General features: G+C 39.5%; 1 protein-coding gene and 1 long non-coding RNA gene across 4 annotated transcripts in view; one reads left to right on the top strand and one right to left on the bottom strand.

The window, feature by feature from the left end:
* Positions 1–3,781: 3,781 nt before the first annotated feature.
* NABP1 (nucleic acid binding protein 1) lies at positions 3,782–12,482 on the bottom strand. The gene is made up of 6 exons (XM_023622247.2): positions 11,735–12,482; positions 11,309–11,447; positions 8,545–8,616; positions 6,745–6,820; positions 6,227–6,293; positions 3,782–5,142 (listed from the first exon to the last, which is right to left on the bottom strand). Exons 1-6 carry the CDS (start codon positions 11,823–11,825, stop codon positions 4,973–4,975), a joined length of 615 nt encoding a protein of 204 aa, XP_023478015.1. The 5' UTR covers positions 11,826–12,482; the 3' UTR covers positions 3,782–4,972.
* LOC102149599 (uncharacterized) overlaps positions 11,371–16,405 on the top strand; it is an 81,043-nt gene continuing 76,008 nt past the window's right edge. For 2 of the 3 annotated variants that reach the window (XR_011428571.1, XR_288751.4), the window contains exons 1-2: positions 12,440–12,715; positions 14,246–14,339. This is a non-coding gene — a long non-coding RNA (uncharacterized lncRNA). Of the gene's footprint in view, positions 11,585–12,439; positions 12,716–14,245; positions 14,340–16,405 lie in introns of those variants that run through there. The other variant, XR_011428572.1, reaches the window with a different exon arrangement.

Raw genomic sequence — 16,405 nt, 5'->3', positions numbered from 1 at the left:
CCTGCCCCTCTGTGCAGAATGAGACTGAGATCTGTAAGTGGCAGGTTCCTCAGGCATTCTTAGGAACGTTTACCAGGCCTCCAACCGCACTACTTTTCAATTTGGCCAGCTTATCTCCACATGATAGAGAATGGAGGAACACCTGGGGAATAGGAGGAAGACAGAAGATGCTGCAAACATACATTTGCTCAGATAAACAATAAAATCTATTCTAAAAAGTTTTAACAGAAACCTAGGGTGAAAAAGCTTATCTTTTCTTTGATCTACCTAGGCCCAGATGGAGCTCGGTGACTCCACTATACACAATCTGATCTTAACATCGATATAATTTGAGTAATTCTATTTAAAACTAATTCAGAACTCAGTGCTCACATCCAGAGGCCATAAGCAACCTCTTCTGCTTGAACTACCCTGCTTTACCCATCAGTTCTGCCGTTTGGAGGCATATGCTTCTAAGTACAATTTCTCCATGTGTTACAGTCCAGAACTTTGGTCAATTGGAGCCTCACAAAGATAAAAGGAACTGAAGATACATGAAGATATATATATCTTGAAACTTGGTTTCAAAGGAAAGTTATTCCTGTGTCAGGGGGAGATATCAAGCACAGGAGACAAAAAATCTTCAGTCTTTGTTTCAAGAGCAGCTCTCCCAGACCTACACTTATAAATTCTCCATTTGGTAGAGCAGATGCAACCTGTACTTGTTCTAACAAGTTCCTGTGGAGAATCTCATATAGGTGGTTTATAAAGTATTCTTTGAGAGTTTTATTCAATACATGGACTAGGAAACTGGACTGTCTATTCTATATCCAGAAGCATAAATTTTGAGTAAAATAGAAAAATTTACTTGAGTTTCTGGTTGGAAATGGTTACATACAGAACTGGTTTTTAAAGACACGTCAATAGTTCTTGAGTTGAGGTTAAGTTAGACGTAAGCACGATGTGACGGTGAGGACTGTGGGGTGTCAACAGAGTCTTCAGAGATCTGGGCTCTACTGTCGTTCAACAGCTGAGTCACCACACCTTGGGTCGACAAGTTCCTAAAACTTGAGGAGCCATGATAAAATTGTGGGTTACCTATCAAGGCTTTTCAAAAGGCTTAAATAAAAAGTCCATGTCAAACGCGTTAAAACGTTCACTTTCTTTACATCACACTGGTTATCTTGTAGTGGTAAACAGTCCTAAGTAACATCTTTGGGTCTCATGTTTTTAATGAGGAAAAATGCTAAACAAATGGCTTATCATATAGTCCAGACTTGTCTCTAGTCTGTTCCTTCGTCTGTGATCTGTGCTTTGAGAAACCTCATTAGACCCTTTTAGCTTGGAAACCTGGAGCAATTTGGTTACAGTATTTGAACACAAACTCTGGTGCATCCCTAACAAAGCAAACTTCAAGAAATTTGGAGAAAAGTTGAATATACCTAGGAAGTAAAATGTTTTTCTAGCCTCTCCCTCAGGGCCTAACAACATACCATTCACAATAGTGCTATTTTCCAAAGGTCACAATTAGATTTCCTCAGAAGCATACCTTAGCTGTTAATCATTACAGCTACTTTGTGAAATGTGAGACTGTTTAATTACCCCAATATTTAATCATTGGCTGGAACCTCAATACACAGGTTTTCCCCATGGCCAAGTATATCTGCCTTTACCCTTGTCATATAACCCATACTAAACAATTGACTGTGACCCTCTTTTTTTACTAGAAACATTCAGGGTTTCATCAGATAGGGGAAGAAACAAATAAGTGAAGGAAACAGAGATTAATAAAAATAAAAGCCACCATAGGGTAAATAATTCCAAGACTAGAGATAAGAAGAGACTTAAGTTTGGGAAAGTGTTCCATGTTGACTCTGCTTTCTCATGGTTTTCCAGCTTGCTGTCTCTAGAATCTTTCCAAATACATCAGAGAAAAGGATCTTAAGGCAGCAGTCATTACCTTAAGAGTAACAGAGAAGGGAAGTCATTTCAGTGAGCAAACTGGAATGTCAGATCTACATAAAGTAACAACTGCCCCAGTGTCTTCAAACTGACGTAAAACTTTTTCAATTTGTACCTTCTGAGAAAACTGTTTTAGGGCCAGTTAACCAGCCTCCTATACTTTAAATGTTCTCCTATCATAAATTATAACTTTTTAGTAGCCTCATGTCTATTTGTTTCTGGCATCACTCCCTTGGCATTATTACTCAACCCAGCAAGTTAAACATTCTTTTAAAATGTTGAGTGATAAAAATACAAGTGACAAATACTCAGAACTACAAATATTCAGGGTCTCCTCACGTTAACTTGTCCTCAAATTTAAAGGAGAATTACTAAAACTACAGTAACAAAGCAAAAAAGTCGGACTACTACAGGAAAAGCCGTCTCAACGCCCCTGGGGCCGCACACTGCAGCCTTCACTGGGACACGTCGTCGCCCGGCCTTACAGGTTTCATCACCCCCTTTCTGTACCATGGCAGGTCCCCAAGACCCTGCCCAGACAGGAGGGGCCAGCCGGCTGAGGAGACTTCAATCCACTTCAGGACTGTTGTGCAGAAATGAAATGGGACCCAATCTTAGTAGTGTGTGTTTCTACACTAAATGGTTTTGGTTTTCGGGAGGTGGTTAAACTTATTTACAAGTTGACAGCTGAAAGCACCAGGAAGGAGGAAGGTAGGAAGCTTTCTTCCTCTCAGCTTCTTGATGAGAACGGTTCCAGGAGACTGCAAAGGCAAATACTCATTATGGACTGTAACCCACTTTGCTTTGGTTTTGGAGGCTTCCCTTAAGAAAAAAGACATCTGTTAACAAATGATAAAGAACACAGAACAACGAAGTTAAATTACTGAGGCAAGTGTCCATTACAAAAGTAAACGCTTAGGTCTTTCCTTATTTATCGCAAGATGTTAAAGGTAACAATACCTCCACACCTGATCTGCATTTTCTTCTATTACTGAGCTATGATTAGACAACAAACATCTGACTGCTTATGTGCCAGAAATCACTTACATGGAAAATCTTCAATAATTCCACAAACGGGTACTGTTACTTACTTGTTTTTTATAGTTCTGGGACCTAAGGCTTACGGAGGTTTCAATGTAATAACTTGCCCAGCACCACAGGTGAGATAATGAGGCCAGGATTGGAAGTTCAGCAACCCATGCCCCACATTTTGGTTTTCAAAAACTCCAAAATTCTTTCTTTCAAAATCACTTTTAACGTTATATTCTCACAAATAACTTAGTGTTACTGCTCCAATCTCTACTTAAATTTAAAATAAAAAATTATAAACTAATTTGTAGCATTTCTTTTTACTCCAAATATCTGTAATTTTGTGAACATCTTAAGAAACTATTAGTCACAAGGTCAAATTAATCATAATCATCAGTGTATGAATAAAGAGAAAACTTCTTTCTAGAATACATAAACTCCATTACCAAAGTACTATAAGGCATAAACAAGCTCCTAAAGATTATTCATTATCGCTCCTTAAGATTATTCATTATCTCATCTGCCCCTTAACACTCTCCACACGGTGCCTAATACGCAGCATATACTGAAATCTTGTTAGATACACTGAATTAAAAGCAGATAAATAATCTGGCACAAATTTTTATATTCAAATGCTATGCAGTTTTCAGAAAACAGAGTCTACTTAAATTATTTTGTGATTTAAGGTGAGGAAAAAAGACAAAGCGACAAATACAGCTAAGTAGTCGCCAGGCTGAAGTCGTCATGACAACTACAGGCAAATGTCCTGGCTCTCCACTGTGAATCACTGAAAGAGCAAAAATAAGGTAGGTCGGTTAACACGAATGCAATTTTATTCAAGAGATAATATGAAGAAGAGTTGAATTCTAACAGAGGAAAACTTCACCAGTTATCCACCCTACAGTAAAAAGTGGAACTGGGGACCATTTACAACACATAAATAAATTCTACGTTTACATTTCTGAATAAAGCTGTATTCGCTTCTTTGAGAGAGCCATTTCTTAACTTTTGCTGATAAGGCTTTGTGAATTGTGTTCAGAAATTTGACAATCTACATGCACACACACGCACCTCAAATAAAGTTTAAGTGCCTAGGATTTTCACTCCAGGCTGAGTTTCTGCAAGTATCTAGGACCCTATAACTTAAGACTGCGTATTTCTACATGAATTCAATTTGAATTGCCTTCACTATAATGTTTATCTACGATTTTTAAAAATAATTAAACCAATGTTTATTATGACTTTAAAATTCCCTCTAATTAAATATTTGACATGGTACTTCCAAAAATAAATATTCAAGGCCTCCTTTTTAAACTTTCCCTCAGGGTAATGCACAAAGTGACAACAAATATTAATAGGACTACCCTAAAATAAATATAGTTTTTAAAAAATTACTCATTATAATACAGAGCACTTTCTTTTCATAATTCTGATAAAGAACACGTTTTTTGGTAATAAAACAAGAATTGAGGATGATTCAGTCCTTGGAAAATATTAATGGCAGTCACTCAATGAAAAAGTCAATCTTTCCTGGAGTCACAAACACTCAAAAATTGCTATTAACGTTGACTGAGTTTTCATTTTTTTGGTGGTTATTGCTTTAGTTAGCAATATCTGAATTTAACACAACAGAACAACTCCCACTAAGCCTTATTTTAAATATTACAAAATGTATACAGAAGATAGACTCATAGAGGCTATAATGCTGATGTCTTAAAGTAACTCACCCATGAAATGGGTGCAGATATTTTAGAGGATATCCAAAGATCTTTTTGCTCTAAAAATAAATGCCCCTACTTTTCAGTGTGTTCCCAGTCTTCAATAGGAGACTTGAGCAGCCTAACAGTTCTGCTATTAAAAAAACCCACTCTGATTAACAAACCAAAAACGTAAAGGAAAACCGATAAGGACATAGTTTTCACAGTTAACAATAAATAAAAGTGCAATATGTGTTCAAGTAGGGCACGTAGTTTAAAAACTACATGTGACTATTTGGCATAGGTCATCTTTTAAAGGCTCTCCGAGGGTCCCTGCCATTACTTATTGTGGTCATGACTGTTTGATTATTAGCTGTTCCTGGTAGCTGTGGATTTACAGGTCCTCGGCCATTGCTTCTACCAGCATATGAAAACTGGCATCCCCTTGATTCTGGGCCAGTGTGAACCCCATTTCCTAAAAAAGAACACAAAAATTCAATATCATGTTCAGATACTGATCTATAGAGGTACATATATTGGAAGTTCTAACACATGCTCTTAATGCTTACAACTAATAGTAGGGAAAACAAACACCTTTATTTTCAAACAACTGGAAAAAACTCAACGTGAGTTCTAGGTTTTTCCAAACATATAATTACCGTAAATATATTAACTTGATGTTATATTAACAGAGAGGAGAAAAAAGAGCAATTTGGGCAGCAAAATGAGAAATCAGTAGAATAGGGGAAAAAAGCATAGGTAACTCACTGCCTATGTTATGAGGGAAAAAGAGAAGGGGCAGAATGGTGGATGAGTACTGGCATTTGGTCCAAATACGGTTAATAATGTCTCAAAAGAGACAATGTAATTCCAACTCTTTAAAAAAAAAAAGACAGCAAAGTTTCCCACAACATGATGATCACCAGCTGTACCAAAACATGTAGCCATTAGGTCAAATAAAACTTCGGCCACCCTAATGAACTCCAATCACGAAGGACTTTTCCTGAGACTTTTTTATTTCCTCAGTCTTATTTATTCTTAAATAAAGACTTCAAAAGACCTTTAGCATGGCTGCGAGAACCATTAACATGACACTTGGGTATTGGAGGAGTAAAGGCTAATCTATTAAAGAGGCAGCTATCAGCACATGAAAAATTAAGGTGAGCTATTAATCTGAAGATAAAGGGCTTTCGGTGTATGGAAAATAACCAATAATTCTGCTTCTACTATAAATAATCAATAGATGACAGAAATTTTATAAAAAATCAGTGGAAAAATACCACGATGTACCACTAAAATGTAAACTTCTTAATTATTAGCCAATGTTCACCACTGTATCCTGGTCCAAATGTTTAAATATAGAATGTGCTCAATAAATTAGCTTAAGAGGGTATCTGCTTTCTAGAGAATCAGTTACTTGGGAATTCCCTGTTTACTAGTTAGTTCCCTTTTAGTACTAATTTACGCCTAAAGACAATTTCTTCCTCTAAATCTTTTATATTTTCTCTTAATTCTTACACCTGATCACAAACACGCAAAAAAAAAAATACATATCTTACCTACTGGTCCAAAGGTACCTGTACCCACATTACTATTCATGGAATTATTCTTCTGTTCACTGTGTGCCTAAAAAAAATTTTTTTAATGTAACCAAATGAAGATTCAAAAATACCACACATTTATATTATTATAATAATGTTGTTGTACTCATTCATTTTTTCTAAATTTTTAAGGGTTTTTTTCCAACAAACTTTTTAAAGATTTATCCAGCTCCATTCAATGTTAAAATATTCAGGAATACTTTCCAAAGCTTTCGCAGCTTCTGTTACTTCTTGTTGCATTTCCTGATTATCACTCCCCACTCCTCAAAGTGTTAAACGGCACATATATTTATGATAATACAGACACATATACAGACTCACAAAACTATAGAATAGAAATGACTTTAAAAGTTTTTTTTAAGATTGTCTTCATTATACTCTGGGTATAAGAGGGTCAGTAAGCTAGCCATAGACTTACAATACACAACCAAAATAAGCCTCATCATAGAAACAGACTATACATTTGGATTAATTACCCCTTTGCTCTGTTGTCCTCGATAATCTGGGTTGGGTTCACTGAAATTTGGCACTTCTGAATAAACCATACAAAATCTAAAGGAAAATAAAGGACAACTTAAATGACTTCTGAAATAAAGTAATCAGCTCTCTTTATAGAACATGCATAACATATAGGAATGAAGAATTTAGGTGTCAAATGAATTAACTAAAAAGGAACACACTAAATCACTCTTCATTTACAACAAAAACTTCCTAAATGCTTATGTTCCATAAAAACAACAAATATTTGATTGCCCACAATGTATGAGCATTCTATTTTGTATTTTAATTCTTCTGTACTGCAAAAAACTAAACCATGTCAAAGACTGAGGACACAGAAACACATCTTTGTCCTGTTTTTCCACACAGGCTGACGCCACTGAACCATGTTTAGGATTCCAGAGGGTTTTTCCCCCCGCAGTGGTGATGGATTTGCACTGATCCATTCACACACTCTCATCCAGTCCCTCTCTTTTGACCAATCACTGTGAATCTGCAAAGATAATCATTCAAGGTTAAGAGGAGGTTCTGCAGGACTGAATAAAAACAACTGGCTATCAAGACAACAGTTTATCCCAGTGCTTCTTTACGTTAACTATGGAGTATACTAACACTACATGCAAGCATTTTCTTAGCTCCTCACCCCACAAATAAGAAATTAGAACAAGTTCAGGTAAATACCAGACTAATTCTGACAAAGTCAAGTCACCAAGAATTGAGTGACCTCCAGTGGTTCTTCACATAACTGATCTCCATTATTATAAATACTTCTCTGATGAAGGTCGAAACAACATCCTACATCTTTCTGTAATATTGACGCTAAAACCTTTCATGACACATTGCTCTAATGCCATTCTAAATACAAACATAAGTGAATCCTAATTTTCCTCCCAGCAAAGGCAAAGTGTTACCAGTTTCTGATCTTTATCTTTAAAAGCTAGCAAGATTGCTTATTTTTTCCAAACAAAGTATCTTATCTCTGCAGTGTGGAAAAGAGAAGAAAGTTTTCTTGTCTTTCTTTTTTTTTTTTTTTGGTGCTGTTTGTAGCTTCTCTCTTTAAATATCCTCCAATTTCACGGGTATTAAGCAGATGTCTGAGCATTAACCAAATAGAACAGTCTAATGATTTGGCGCACCACTATCCCACACTTTATGAGTACATCCCACACGTCTAGGCCGGCATGGAGGCTGAATTACCTTTACACCCCTAGAGAGGATGGCTCCTCCAAGTCAGGGTGGAGATTACCAGGATAGTAGTATATGGAAGCTCGCATTGCGGCTGCCTGTACGGTACCTAGACTGTGGATAAATACAGGACTTCAATTTTCACTGCTGCAAGTCCTTTTACCACGAGTAGTACATATTCATCCATAAACAGAGAAAAAGAAAATTTAAACTTATGGCCTGAAACCCATACTTAGCTTCTAAATTTGGCCATTCACTAGAAGACAGAAACTACTTCAAATAGCACTCGTCACACCTGAAAGATGCATGTTTTCAAAGCTGACAGAAATGATCCCACTGGAGTTTGTCTCAAGTGCATCTTCTTAATGCCCTTTGCCAGGAAAAACTGACATTCTCAACCACAGGAAACAGTAGTGATAGCTATTAAACTAGTACATACATGCAAAGTTATTTTTACAGTTAAGCTGCTGAGGTCATTCAGTTTACCAGTCAAACAAAGCCAGGGAATAGGCTGACATTTTATACCTACCAGTCATTCTATAGATATTATATTGCAATTTACTCAACTACATGAAATGCATTTTAATACTTACTCCCCAATTTTTTGAAGCTCACCACCCCTCCCAGTATAAAGTGTCAGACATCCTTTCCACATGGATGCATACCTAGAAAGCAAAGAAATATCAGTTTTGTAGAAATCTGCACATTTCCTTCTACTTAAATCAAGTAAATCTTTCTACTATATTTTTTGTACTGGAGTGCGAGTGGACATCAGACCCTCTGTCCACCAGAGCAAATCAAATACAATGAATCTAATTTTGATTAACTTGTTACTTAGTAAGGAATAACACAAAATTCTACTGACAAATTTTGACATAATTATCTAAACTATAACTAACCTAGAAGTCTTTTTGCAAAGCAAGCATTGTTATACCCCAAAGATCACATCTTTAGTCAATTAACAAGGGAACTTTCAATTGCAGATTCAAGCAGAAATTATTTTTCAATCACAGAATATACGAAATCAACAACCTAGTGTTTACTTTTATACTCATTTACTCAGTCTAGTCAGATATTGATATAATAGTGTTTCCTTTGCCTCCATAAAAGACATAGGGTTCCCAAGCTACTGAAAATGTGTTAAAAGTTAATCAAGGTGCTAAAAAAAACTAAGGTCGAAAATCTATCACCTATCTGCCTTTCCAATTTCCAATTTTTAGCACCACCCCAGCTGAACAATTGTTTACCCTAAAAAATTCTGAATGCAGACAGCATCATAAAATAATCCTACACACAAATCTAAGAAAAATGTAAATTAATCAATATGATAAAATCAGTCCAAGGTTTGGTTTTCATTTGTTCTTTATACAACTACTGTGGTAACTTAGAATGATAAATTATAACTAAATATTGTTTATGTTGATAGCTCATCTTTTTAATATAGATTAATAAAAACGTGCTAGTTCCACATTATATATTTCTCTTCACTTACTAACGTTTATTTACTAAAGACTCCATTCACCACTCTGTTATGTTATATAGAAAGTGACTCAGGAGACAGTGCATTAATGTTTCACTTTATTAAAGTAAGAATTAATGCCTATTGAGAAAAAATTTGAAGTTACAATTAAAAAATTTAACTTTCACTTGTTTCAGGAATGAGATCAATATTAGCAGGGTTTTCTGATAAATATACCAATATTCAAATTACCATTATTTAGATGTATGCCTTTCTTCAAAAGCGACTTTTCTTAGATTCAACTAGAATTTAAGGGCCTTAAATGCGCCAGACTCCAAGCTGGATGTGTTATTTTAGTAAGTAAGGTATAATCATTCCCATTTTACAGAAGTTGAAGAAGTATAATAACTTCAAGGTCACACTTAAGTTAGGAAATAGTAGAGTTTCTCTAGTTTTGAATTTTCCTTTAAATTGTACTTCTTGGTATTTGTACTCCTTAAAGTTCTACAGATACTATAGAGCAAATAAACTCAGTTTTTCCAGTTTTTTTGATGGACATACCTAGGTATTTTCTGTGACTACAGAATATAAAACATTTGAAAGGAGATGACTTTTACAGTGTATAGAGTATTTTTTTTTCTGCTTTTTCTCCCCCAACCCCCCCAGTATATACTTGTATAGTTTTTTAGTTGTGGGTCCTTCTAGTTGTTAGAATACTTTTAATTATTGGATGAGAGACCAAAAAACTTTAATCATGCTAATCCTCACCACACCCTCTCAGGTAAGAATTCTCTTTTGTGGAAGTTTAAGATGCAATTAGTGTCCTAATGAGTCAGTGTTCGAGAATAAAATGTCTAAGTCCTGACTCTCACTTCCTTCTTTGATGAAACTCTGCCTCACTTCCTGAAGATGTTGTAAGATCTGTCAGATGATATCGAAGGGCTCCAAACTCCTACAGAGTGATCCAACACTTCTCTGAGATTCTATTTACTATGCCAACATCAATCTCCACCTGCTCTTCCTATATTTATGACCAAATTATTACAATTCTATTGATCACCAAAGTTCCCCAAATCTATTTTCAAGACCCTTTTTCTGGCTTTTTATCTTCCTAAGATAAAAGATTTGGTAAATTTTTAAAGGCAATCTGATTACCAACCCAAAAAGAGATTGTGCTAAATAATTTTTTAAAGCCAATGTGCCAAGTGACTCTCTTGGATGGAGGTATCATAGATGTCTTTCTGCCAAACATTTTCTGCACATCATTCTGATTTTTGTACAACAATGACCTTACAGCAGTAGGCACAAGAAATAATTTTTGAGAATGTGCCTTCCAGATATTGTAAACTTTCCTCTTAACTTTTACCTCCACGTACAAATTCGACATGCCACAAAGTCTGCTAAATTCTCCAACTACGATCTTAATTTATGTCCACACCATCTAAATTTAAAAAGTACAGGTAAAATATTGGCAAGATTTCAAAAGCCATTAAAAAGGGGAGAAGGTTGGAAAAAAACTAAGTGACAACTACATTAAATAACTTATGAGAAAGATAAAGTATTGACTTTGTTAATCGTATCAATCTACCAAAAAGACTCAATAATCTCAGGACAGTATTTTAAAAAATCCTTAACCTGTGAACTGGTGGGCGGGGGGATGGTTAGATTTCGGGCTGAAACTGATTGCTTTGAAGGCGACGGTGTTACATCCGAACCCTGTGGACCATCCACAGCTAACATCTAAGGGGTTCAAAACTCCTCGGAGTGGTCCACAGAAAAAATACGAAATTTCCGAGCTTGCCAAGATCACGGCATCAACCAACTCCGATTCCGCAGCCCTGCTACCGATGCAGGCAGCACTCTCCTCCCTCCGCCCCCCACCTTTTAGGCACACCTACCCTCTGGTCAACCGAATAATATCCCCTGGCTGTATAAGACCTCCGATTTCATCCCACACGGAAATAGTGATGCTGCCCGTTTTATCTGCTACTTTGCATGATCTCACTTCATGGCCGTCTTTGGTTTTGGTCACGCGTCCTGTGAGGATTTAAAAATCAAAAGGGGGGAGGGGTGTATTAGATAACGAGGACTTCCAGAAAGGCTCTCTAACTGCTCCTCCGGGACCACTGCATCTTTAAGCTAGGAAGAGGTCGAGCCCCGGCTTCTCGCCGCAGGTACGATCCGAGCCCCAGCGGGGACCCCGGGCCACGTGGATGGGGGAAGGGAGGGCGGGGGAGGGGAGCCCCCGGCTCGCGGCGGCGGCGCCCCTCCCTCCCGCCCCGGGACGCACGGGGCTTGCGGGCTGGGCTGCGGACCCCACTTACCTATCTCCAGGACAATAAAGACGACATTTAAGTTTTTCAGTCCGGGCTTAATATCTTTTATAAAAAGAAGTGGGTCGTTGACCCCATTCATATTGAGGCAGGTGCGGCTGCGGAGACGCGGATGGGCAGGGAGCGGGACAAAGCTTCCCACCCTCCCGGGCCAGGGGCGAGGGCGGAGGGGCGACCTTGGGCGGGGGGAGCAGGAGAAGGGACAGAAAGCAGTAGTCAGGGACGGAGGAAACTAGCTCAGACGGCACTGAGCCTGAAAAAAAAAAAAGAAAAAGAAAAAAGCGCTCGCAAGTTTAAAAGAAAAAAGACGAACCGCTCCGCACACCAACCCCACTCGCCACAGGGCGACAGGAAGACAAGCGTGCGAGCTGCCCCCTTCTTTGCAGAAAGGAAGAAAAAAAAAGGCAGCGAGGGGACGCCTCTGCCCTGAGTCCCGTTCACACACACGGGCGCGCGCCCACTGTGACCGGGGCTCTGGGAAGGGACGGGCTGTGACAGCAAATGGAGAGCGCGGACGGAGCACTCGCGCGCTCAGAGTCCCAAACAGCGACTGCCGAACGCGCCCGCGCGTCGGCTGGACCCCCGAGACGCCCCGCCCCCTTGTGACGTCACGCGGCGTCGGCACGCCCGCCGCCCCGCCCTCCAGGCCCGGGGGAGGGGAAGCGAAGGGGCGGGAATGGGCGGGAATGGGCGGGCGACGCGCGCGCAGCCTCCCTCGCTCCTCCCCAGGGCTGTCAGCGCGGACCCCGCCCCCTCAGCCTTCCAATGGGCGCTCGGCCCCGCCCCGCCGCCTCCCGCTTCCGCCGCCGCGGCGCAGCGTCCTCTTTGCCGTGCAGTTTCCTTTGCCGGCATTTCCTCCCCGATGTCTAGCTTCGGGGTTTCCTTGCGTTCTTTCCCTCAGGGTTCAGTCTTCCACCCTTGTCCTTTGTCCCACGGTCACAGGGAACAGGTGCTGTGTTTAGGACCCAGTGGGTATGTTAAAAAATGTGCAGCCGGCTAAGAACAAGGCTCAGGCAAGGGTGGCTGGGGGCGGGGGGAGGGGGGCGGAGGCGAAAACCAGGCAGGGGTTGGTCCGTGGTGCAAGGCTGGAATTTTAGGCCCCGCAGGGAACTTAGAGATCGGTTCAACCGCCTGATTTTAATCATATTTAAATTGAGGTCCAGAAAGGTGAGGTAGTTTGTCGAAGGTCACCCAGCAACTTGTGAGCAAGCAGGCCTTCAACACTGGTCGTCCGACCTGGTCTTGCACTTTTCATCCTATAATACTACGCAGATACACAAGTAGTGAAGGTCCTTGGCAGACTTCTTATTTTTCCTTACCCCTTACCCATTTTGCTTTGCTTCTCTACACTTGTTTTTTTTATATAGACTTTAAAGATTGGCACCTGAGCTAACAACTGTTGGCTCTCTTTTTTTTTTTGCTGCTTCTCACGAAAGCCCCCCAGTACCTAGTTGTATATTCTAGTTGTGAGTGCCTCTGGTTGTGCTGTGTGGGATGCTGCCTCAGCATGGCCTGATGAGTGGTGCCTTGTGGGCGCCCAGGGTCCAAACCGGGGAAACTTTGAGCAGCCAATGTGAAGCCCGTGAACTATAGACTATATTTTAGAGTAGTTTTAGGTTGACAGCAAGATTTAGAGGAGGGTCCAGAGATTTCCCGTATACTCTCTACCCCCATGCAAGCATAGCCTCCCCCATTACCAATATCCCCCACCAGAGTGGTACATTGTTACAGTTGGTGAACCTTCATTAACACATCATTATGACCCAAAGTCCATAGTTTACCTTAGGGTTCACTCTTGGTGTTATACGTTTTATGGATTTAGACAAATATATAATGATATGTATCCACCATTATAGTATACAGAATAGTTTCACTGCCCTAAAAATCTGCTGTGTTCCACCTATTCATCCTTCTCCTCTAACCCCTGGCAACCACTCATCTTTTTACTGTCACCATAGTTTTGACTTTTCCAGAATGTCATTTAGTTGGAGTTACTCAGTATGTAACCTTTTCAGATTGACTTCTTTCACTTAGTATCATGCATTTGTTTCCTCTATGTCTCTTCAAGAGCTGTCAGATCATGCGCTTATTTTTATACATCCAAAGAAATCATATCACAGCAGTGAGAAACCCTGTAACATAACCTGGGGGAAAAAAAAGATGAATAAAGTTTTCTTTATGTCGTGTAGTGAAAAGGGCATGTGGTTAGAAGCATAGCTGAGCTCAAACTATTTACTAGTTGGGTGACCTTTAGGACAATTGATTAAGCTTCCTACTCATAATTTAATCATCTGGGAAATAAAAGGAGGCCTGCGTCACAGGGGATTACAGGGGGTCATAAATAAGTTGTCCAACCAGTACCTAGCGAATAGTAGATGCTCAATAAATATTCTCTCCTATTTTCTACTATTAAAGAAAAGAAAAACAATAGCTTAAGCTATGATGGCTTAGTCCTTTCATCAGTCCTATGTGGTGACTAGTATTTTTATCTCCATTTTGCAGATGACGAAACTCACCAGAGACCTCATAGCTAAAGAATGGCCAGCCTGTGTTTTGAATCTAGGCAATCTGGACCCCAGAGCCGTCCAGCCTAAAGGTAATTTTTAGACTTAAATTGCAGTGGTAGAATTATAAGGGTCAAAAACAGACTAAAGAAGTATTATCAGCAAGATATATCTGTAGGGCTTTAAAGAATCATCCAATTAACTATTAGTGATGGTAACAGAAATGTTGAGAACAGTGTCAGAGAATTTGCATGGCAGAAGCCTTCATTTTTCCTGGATTCTTTATGAATATTTTGAGATCAACCACCGCTTCCCAAACATCTGCAAACAAGCAGCATAGATATATTACAGCCAGAGAAAAGAGTTTCAAAGGCAATCATACCATTAGCAGGAGAGTCAAGACATTCTTAAGAAGGCAGAAGCTTCCATTTCATGGATAAATAAGGCCCAGAATGCCAAAGACAGTGATGTAATGCTGGAAAATGGTGTAAAATAATATTATAAGCATTATTTCAACATCAAATAAAACAAATGATGAAACATGTCAGTTAAGGGCAGAACCACATCCAACCTCAGGGCTCCCAAAGACTCCCAAATGCAGATCAGAAGCTCTGATTCACTATCTAACAGACCTTGATGCTTCAGTTGGATTTTCCTCAGAGCTATATTCTTCAACATAGGCAAACGACATTCTCACAGAAGCAGTATTAAATCAGACCGTTTTTTTTTTTTTAGAAGGTTTAACCAGATCTTTAAAAGATTAGCAATAGACAGGAAACCAGTTAAGAATATTTAGGAAAGTTGTGGCCAAGAGTTTGGGTAAAGAAAGTTAGCCACTCCCTGCCCCCTCAGTCATTTGTTCCCAGAAAGGGGATTAGGTAGGGCTGCTCAGACCAATTTCATTGACATTTATAAAGAGGAACCAGACACATAGGAACCAAGCCCCATGAAAGCAGAAGCTGGTGCTCAGAGGAGCAGCCCAGCCCTGCCCTTCCCCCAGAGGATAGAACTCAGGCAAACATTTACTTCCTCCCCTACCAACTCAACAGTTCTCAGAAAGGAAATGGCAACCAAGTGCTTTCTCATTCACCAAAAGTAAAGACAGCCTTGAGAAACAAGATGGCATGGGCAATGCAGAAATCTTCAAACCAGGCCAGTCGATTTCCACTACCCGCAAATCACTCCTCAAGGGTGGTGGTTAATGCAAAGAGAAAAGGGATGCCTAGGATGACTGTTGCCACCCAGATAATCTTTTCTGATATGACCATTCAGTGAAATAAGCAGAGCTCCATCACTCTGCCCAGCCAGTTAGGTCCTAATGATTATATATCTGATTTTTTACTATATTCACAAGATTGCTTCATGGTTTTCTTCCTTCTAAGACTGTTGCTCTTCAGGCCTTCCTCATTTTCATAGCCCAAACATAAACCTTTTTTGAGATGATGAGAGGTTTATGCTCAGAACCTCAACACCACTACTTCCATGTAAAGAAGATCTTGCTGGGGCTGGCCCCTTGGCCAAGTGATTGGGTTCGCTGCTCTGCTTCGGTGGCCCAGGGTTTCGCCGGTTTGGATCCTGGGTGCAGACATGGCGCCACTCGTTAGGCCACACTGCGGAGGCATCTCACATGCCACAACTAGAAGGACCCACAACTAAAATATACAACTATGTACTGGAGGGATTTGGGGAGAAAAAGCAGGAAAAAAAATTTAAAAACCAAAGAGAAGATCTTGCTTAGTAAGATCCAGTACAATACAGAGGGCATTCATAAGGTTCCAGTTATCTGGGTCCTCACTGATAAAGGTTTTCCTGTCAATGTTGCCTGCCTCCCTCTACCCATCCATGCTCACTCCAGGTCCTGGTTTCTGGCATCACAAAGGTCATTTTCACTTTCTTTGCACTATCCATCTATTTAAAATTTTTGCAACATCAATAAAACTGCTGGTCAAGTACTGTTTGATACTAGATGTTTTGTGTGGTGACACAATAAAAAAAATTAACAAGAACTACAGTGTTCTCACATTACAGAGGTAATCTACTTTGTAGCATAATTGGCAAGGTCAGAAAAAAAACTTTTCTTAATCTTCTTAAAAAGATTTAACCAAAAGACTCATAAGTAATATTTAGTAATATTTGCAACAATAGCTGATGCAGGCTC

This window comes from Equus caballus, chromosome 18 (assembly GCF_041296265.1).
Source record: "Equus caballus isolate H_3958 breed thoroughbred chromosome 18, TB-T2T, whole genome shotgun sequence".
NCBI lineage: Eukaryota > Metazoa > Chordata > Mammalia > Perissodactyla > Equidae > Equus > Equus caballus.
This window is presented reverse-complemented; position numbering and strand designations above follow the sequence as displayed.

What these genes read in the sequence shown, in the direction of transcription:
- NABP1 (XM_023622247.2), bottom strand. Translation starts at nt 11,825, where the DNA reads ATGAATGGGGTCAACGACCCACTTCTTTTTATAAAAGATATTAAGCCC. An exon ending in CTTTATTGTCCTGGAGATAG is followed by an intron (nt 11,448 to 11,734) that starts GTAAGTGGGGTC and finishes AAATCCTCACAG; the next exon opens with GACGCGTGACCAAAACCAAA. An exon ending in GAGGACAACAGAGCAAAGGG is followed by an intron (nt 6,294 to 6,744) that starts GTAATTAATCCA and finishes AATTTTTTTTAG; the next exon opens with GCACACAGTGAACAGAAGAA.